The sequence below is a fragment of the Lactuca virosa genome, chromosome 8, assembly GCF_052849685.1.
Source record: "Lactuca virosa cultivar CGN04683 chromosome 8, Lactuca_virosa_CGN04683_v6, whole genome shotgun sequence".
In the NCBI taxonomy this organism is placed as follows: domain Eukaryota; kingdom Viridiplantae; phylum Streptophyta; class Magnoliopsida; order Asterales; family Asteraceae; genus Lactuca; species Lactuca virosa.
The window spans coordinates 305,584,990-305,592,265 of record NC_136433.1 but is presented as its reverse complement, the minus strand read 5'-3'; the positions used below and the strand labels follow the sequence as shown (position 1 = coordinate 305,592,265).

At 35.9% G+C, this 7,276-nt stretch overlaps 1 protein-coding gene across 1 annotated transcript; it reads left to right on the top strand.

Annotated features, from left to right (window-relative positions):
- Nucleotides 1-641: 641 nt before the first annotated feature.
- LOC145132510 (putative glycerol-3-phosphate transporter 4) lies at nucleotides 642-4,692 on the top strand. Its single transcript, XM_079067308.1, has 3 exons — nucleotides 642-1,905; nucleotides 2,966-3,505; nucleotides 4,408-4,692. Exons 1-3 carry the CDS (start codon nucleotides 882-884, stop codon nucleotides 4,446-4,448), a joined length of 1,605 nt encoding a protein of 534 aa, XP_078923434.1. The 5' UTR covers nucleotides 642-881; the 3' UTR covers nucleotides 4,449-4,692.
- Nucleotides 4,693-7,276: the final 2,584 nt, after the last annotated feature.

The following is a 7,276-nucleotide window of genomic DNA, read 5'->3' as shown; positions in this document are numbered from 1 at the left end:
CGACTAAATGTTTTCAATTCGCACAACGCACCACACAATTGTAATACCGTACCAATTAATATTCGTAATTAATAGGAACAAACTTTGCTTTTGTTCCGATTTTATATAGTCGTTCGAATTTATAATGTCCGATTTATAAAATATTGTTCGAAATTTAAAATAATAATAACAATAATAATATTAATATTAAAATATAATAAAATATTTAAAAACCAATTTTATATAGCCGTTCGAATTTATAATGTCGTCCGGATGTTAAAATTTTGTGCGAAATTTATAACAACAATAATAATAATATTAAAATGTAATAATAATAATAATAATAATATAAATTAAAAAAGAGTTAAAAACAACAAAAATAAAAAACAAAACAGGAAAAAAATAAAAAACAAAAAAACAACAAAAGACAAAAAATCAAATCAAAAGGGGTGGAATTGGAAAACGAGGAGGGGTGCTTATAGAAAACCGCTTGTAATTACAACGTTCCACAAACAGAAATTTGGGCTAGAAAAGAGAATCCACAATCGTCGCGTTGTATCACTCGATTATGAGTGAGAAATGAAGAAAACATGTCATTTGGCAAATATTAGGGAGAGAGAAACCGAATCCACAGTTAAACGCCACGCGACGTGCCTTTCCTCATGTCAAATTGCCTCTCCCCCAACTTCGCGGTCACTTAAACTGCGCCAAAAGCTCTCAATCTCCCCCTCACACACTCACGCACACACAGATTCCTCGCCTTCCATATTCAACCAATTTCATTCGTGGAAAATTTTGCTCCTGGTTTGAACGTTCTTCCTCTTCTTCTTTATGCACAAAGTGATTCAGGTCTATTATTTTAGTAATAATATTAGGCGATCGACGGCAGATTAGGCTTAAATATGGGTAGAATGAGAAGGATACCAGCAGGGATTTTGGTGATAAGAAGCATTAGGGGAAAAGATTGGAGTTTGAAAACGTATAGATATCTCACCCTCTTTGTTACATTCGTTGCATACACTTCATACCATGCATCGAGAAAACCTAGTAGCATTATAAAAAGCGTGTTGGATCCTCCTCGCCATGACAATCACTCCAACTCCAATACTAACGTTCCCCCGTGGCCATGGCCGATAGGAGACTTTTTCATCCCCAAAACGAATGATACTTATTCGGATGATGGATGGGCTCCATTCAACGGGAAAGACGGCACTTCAAAATTAGGGGAAATAGACGTTGCATTTCTAGCGGTTTATTCATTAGGGATGTATGTTGCTGGTCATTTAGGAGATACTTTGGATCTTCGATTATTCTTGACAACTGGGATGATCGGGAGTGGAATCTTTGTGGCATTATTCGGGATGGGTTACTTTTGGGATGTTCATCATTTTTGGTATTTTCTGGGGATGCAAATGGTTGCCGGATTGTTTCAGGCTACCGGTTGGCCATCGGTGGTGGCAGTGATCGGTAATTGGTTTGGTAAAAGGCGGAGGGGATTGATAATGGGGATTTGGAATGCTCATACATCTGTCGGCAATATCAGTGGTTCTCTTCTTGCCGCCAGTGTTCTTGATTACGGTTGGGGGTGGTGCTTTATTCTTCCTGCAGCTTTTATCATGGCAGCCGGAGTCATGGTGTTTTTGTTCTTGGCTGCTTATCCAGAAGATGTAGGTTTCCTGGATCCAAGTGACTCTTCTCCAAATGCGAGAGGATCGATTCATGATGATAATACGATGTGGGAAGAGGGTACATCCAATGATGAGGAGGCCCCCGTTCCTCACATTCATTCTGTTAATCGAAGAGGCGTTGGTTTTGTTGGAGCTTGTTTCATCCCCGGAGTAATTCCATTTGCATTATGCCTTTTTTTCTCAAAGCTTGTTGCATACACCTTTCTCTTTTGGTTGCCCTTCTATCTAAGTCAAACAGGTACAATATTTTTTGCATGTTTTTTTTTGCTAAATACAAAAGTAGCATCCTACTTTCATTTATTTCTATTATAATTATTTTTCTTATCAAGGCATTGTAGTCTTAACATCTACTCATTCATAACATTGTAGTTTCACTTTGGCTAATTAGGACATTATATTTTGAAAATTACCCATTATTATCAGTGAAATCCGCTTAATTTATATTTTACCAACATTGCTATAATTGAATAGATTTATATAACAATTATTTTGAACTAAGATACAGTGATAGTGATGAATAAATCAATACTTCTTGTATTTAGCCCTTGCACAAAATAGAAACACCCACATACAACTTACTGTATTATGTTGGCCTAGTTAAAAAGAAACACCGCCATAAAAAGATGTCATTTGCAAATTTTCTTAGAATGTATATGAATTTTCTATATAGCCAATGTAATTTGAAGTACAATTTAATTTGTAAAGCAATAAATGGACAAATTGCACCTAGAAAAAGCATTGTAATGGAATTGTTATGTGTTGTTATGGGATGCCTGGATGACATTCAAACGGCTTGTTATGATTTGAAGTTGCATTAATCCGTTTTATGTGTTGCATAAACTGATTATGCTTATGATAATTTCATTATTTAGGGTAAAAATAATCAAATTCATATATTAGACAAGTGTAGTTGCAGTAAACTGATTATTGAGATAAATATGAAACTACCAAATATCACTAGCGTTATATAATTGATTATCTGACTGCACTAGATTAGCTTTTTAATATGTTTTTTGGTGATCACGATTAGAAGTGGCATTTACATCTTTTGTAAAAAGAGATATCGAGAGCGAGTATGATGCACACCAAAAAGTTTGCAATTTTTGCTCCCATAGGCATCGGTTCGGGTCACAGTATGATGCACACCAAACATAGTACAATTTGCATTGAGATGTTATTATTATAATCCTTTGATTATGATGGTTTTTCCAATTTTGCACAAAACTGCAACTTTTCGTTATATATTTACCTCTTTTGGGTTCATTTTAACTATTTAAAATCACCATGTGAGCTTGCAGAGATCGGTGGAGAGCGTTTATCAGTAAAATCGGCCGGAAACCTGTCGACTTTATTCGATGTCGGGGGAATCTTCGGTGGAATTTTAGCCGGATATATTTCTGATAGACTCAAGGCGCGTGCCACAACTGCCGCAACTTTTATGTACGCTGCCATCCCATCAATGCTTCTATATAGAACTTATGGAAACATCTCGAAGACCATGAACATTATCCTGATGATAATTGCGGGTCTGTTTATAAACGGGCCTTATGCCCTGATCACCACCGCGGTGTCCGCCGATCTTGGGACACATAGTTCTTTGAAAGGCGATTCACGGGCCTTGGCAACCGTGACCGCTATTATTGATGGCACCGGTTCTATCGGGGCGGCTTTGGGTCCGCTTTTGACCGGATTTCTTTCTACAAAAGGGTGGGATGCGGTATTCGCGATGTTGATGATTGGTGCCTGTATCGCGGGTCTACTCTTGACTAGTCTTGTTTGTACTGAACTCACAGAGAGGACGGCTTTGACAAGTCCTCGTCCACGAAACAATGTTGAAGGTATGTCGTATGCTTTTTTACCTTTTCAATTATGCCCTTGTTTGGTATGCAAGATACAATTGTGTTTTGAGTGATGTTATAGTAATTTGTCGATAGAATAAGGTGGGACATAGATTATAGATTGATCTTAATTGTACAAAAACTACAATATTTTTCTCCACCCAAAAAGGTGGTATAAGGTAGGATCAAGACTAATGTTTATAGGAAAATAGCCACAATATTTTGTCTACACCCAAAATCATCGAATAAGGTCGACACGCGATGACGACATTATTACAAAAAATGCACTATTTTGTCCACCAAAAAAGGTGGGACACAGACAAATGTTGATATAGCAAAAATGGTTATAGTTTTCTTCAAAAAAGGGTGGAATGCAGTCAGAAAAACTGCAGTACTTTGTATCTCATCCAAAATGGCACAATAGGTAGAACACTAACTAATGTTAATAGGATAACAAGTGCAATATTTGCTCAAGCAAAAAGGCGGCACAAACACATGTTATTACGGGGTAACTACAATATTTTGTCACACCCAAAATGTGGGACCGGGTAGGGCAAAGGCTTATTCTGGATCTATTGCATGTTCAAAAAATATGAATGCCCACCTCTTTTATGAATCATCGAAAATCGTCTTAGAAAGGTTGTAAATCCAATGTAGCAAGTAGAAATTATGTCATTATGGAGTATTTATTAGCCAAGATACATGACTTAATCCGGTAAGGTAAATGCAAGTGTCGTTTGAACATAATACAAAAAGTAGGAAAAAAGGCTTTCCCAAGTCTTAACCTTTTATAAATTTGCATTATTTTTGTTTTCCTTCTATATCCTCAAGTTTGTTGTCACTTTTTCATATTTTTAAACAACATTCATCTATACACCATTTTTCTCTTTTATTTGGTGCAGCTCCTTTGTCTCAATCACTTTTACGCGACGGGAGGAGGTAGTCATTGTTGAGCATTGCTGACAATCGATACACGTTTTAAGTAGACAAGAATGGTTTACAAAGGACAAAAGAACGACAAGGTGCACTTCTGTATTCATAGGCGAGCCGCGACATACAACTATGAACATATAATTTTTACATCGTTCTGTTCAAATGTTAATGTATAACAATCAGAAGAAATATGGTTTTGTGGTGTTTTTTTGCATCATTTTCGTTTCTCTTGTTCTTCTTTTGGCTTTTATATTGTGTGGAATCCCCTGTTCGAAAGCACATTATGCAAATTCTATAATATCATTCTATTAATCTGGTATCGCTGTGCAACACTGGAGAATACATATATAATAATAGAAATGCAAACACAAAGATCGGATCTTAATGACAAAAAGATTCCAAACGGTTGCTAAAAATTTAATGAATGATCGATAAATATTGTTATCATAATTTAAGATCATAATAACTTTTTATGCTATAGTTATAAGAGCACCAAGAGTAGGAGTAGGAGTAGGAGTGGGACATGATGTGAATGGCCTCCGGTACCGATAGGAACACCACCTCACCCACTCGTTACCGACCAAAAGGAAGCGAGTTCAGGGTAGGTTTCATGAGTATCCATCCCTCTTTTGACCCCCACTTTATATATCGTACATACACATGTTATTGCACAAAGTGCAAGCCGTCAAAAGAGAATTCCTTGAATGCAACAGTTTCAATATTTGAATTCTCATACTCAAGGTTGAAATTCATGAGTATCCGTCCATCTTACCCCTACTTTATATATCGTGCATACACATGTTATTGCGCAAAGTGCAAGCCGTCAAAAGAGAATTCCTTGAATGCAGTAGTTTCAATCTCCGAATTCTCATATTCAAGGTTGAACGATGGGTTAGGGATGGAGTTGGAAGACAGAAAAAATAAATGTAACATTGATGTGGAAGATAAAGAATGTTATGAAAATAATTCTTATAAAATTTTTAAATTGTGTTTAGTGGAGGAAATAGTGATTCATCGTCAACTCTATATCAATTTTTACATAAAAAAATATATTCAAAGTATATTCAGTTTTTACGATTTATATAGATTGTCAATAATACCCTTTCAATTAACTAGATTTTAACAAATATGTATTACATCTTTTTTATTTTAATGACTTTATACATAATATTATCAGAGAATTATAAAAAGGTAAATTATTCGTGTAGAATTAAATTTGAACGATAATTTCACCAAATCAACATTTATTAAATAAATAAATAATTACATTTGAAAGATCTTGAAACACCTAAAAAATATCGAGTAAAAATTTCATTTTTAAATAAGTCAAAATCATTCATTCATTAACCCAAATGTCGGTCATAATAAAAGTATTCTCAAAACATCGGAGTAAAATCATAAATAGTCAATGCGAAATAAATCTTCAGGGGACACAGTGTGATCAAGTTAGGCCCTTCATTTGAAAACATAAGTACTTGAAACCGTAAACATAAAACCGTAAGTACAAACTTAGTGAGTCCCCCAAAATACCCCATACCATACATACATAACAGGACAAAACTAAATTGGGTCTATTTCATCCCCTTTGGTCTCTTTCAATCGATATTGGGTCTATTTCACCACATCGGTCACTTTCAACCGGTATTGGTCTATTTCACCCCTTCAGTCTCTTTCAAACGGTATTAGGTCTATTTCATCCCATTCGGTCTCCGTTAACGAGTACTGGGTCTATTTGACCTTTACAACTAAGCATACAATCATATCAACAAGAGTCAAAAAGACAATAAGCACATACAAGCATATCATCAAATATCACAAAGAAAACAATCACATACTGGCATATCAACAAATTTCACAAAGACAACTAGCATCCTACAAACATAATCCAATGGGTCGGCATTAGTGCCTTCGACCAACGAGTACAGTGAAGAGACTCACCTGAACTATTCAACAAAAGCCCAACAACCACCTTAACAACAGAACGTTCAACCCAAGCTTCCTAAAGCCATACTGAAACCAATCTTTAGCCAAAGCTCAATTCTACTCATGTTTGACCAAAAGTCAAACTGGTCAAAAAGTCAACGGTCAAAGTCAAAGTCAAAATTATTAATCAACAGCTCTCCACGTCATGGCCTTTCTTGCCCACGTCGTGGGCACAAAATGCCAAAGCAGTCGCTAGTCCCCCAGTCGCCACGCCATGGCAGCCTAAGACAACGTCTTGGGGACTGGTCTAAACAGCTCAAACGAATTAATCCCTTTTCTTCCGATTCCAACAGCTCCAAATCTCAAATTTGATCCTTTCCAAAGTCTTAATGGATAAAGTTTCTAACTTTATCCATTAGGAAAGTCCAAACCACCAAGATCTAGAATTTAAGTCTTAAAGAGACCCAAAATGCATCTTTCTTAACTTAATCCATTAAGTTCAAGTCTCCAACTTTCAGATCTGAATCATTAAGATGTCTAGATGGATAAAGTTTCCAAATTTATCCATAATAATGCCACAACCTTCCAAGATCTAAACTTTAATACACCAAAATGACCTAAAGGACCAAGATAATATGCATGGCTAAAAGGGAAGGGAAAAGATCTTAACTTTCCTTGTCCATGGGGTCCAAAAAACATTCCAAAGTGATCAAAAGATGTTGGAGTCCACTCAAATCCAAGATCACTCATAAAATGGACCAAAAGTGCCAAAAACCCCAAATGACAATATCTAATGAACTATATAGCAAGATTGAAACTTTATACTCACAATGGTCCAAAAATGTAGTGCATTTGATGGATCCAAACTTGAAGCATCATTCCTTTCAACCAAAATAACCTTCTTGATCTTTAAGC

Coding starts and splice junctions, on each gene's coding strand:
- LOC145132510 (XM_079067308.1), top strand. CDS start 882: ATGGGTAGAATGAGAAGGATACCAGCAGGGATTTTGGTGATAAGAAGC. Junction 1,906..2,965: donor CTTCTATCTAAGTCAAACAG/GTACAATATTTT, acceptor GTGAGCTTGCAG/AGATCGGTGGAGAGCGTTTA. Junction 3,506..4,407: donor TCCACGAAACAATGTTGAAG/GTATGTCGTATG, acceptor TATTTGGTGCAG/CTCCTTTGTCTCAATCACTT.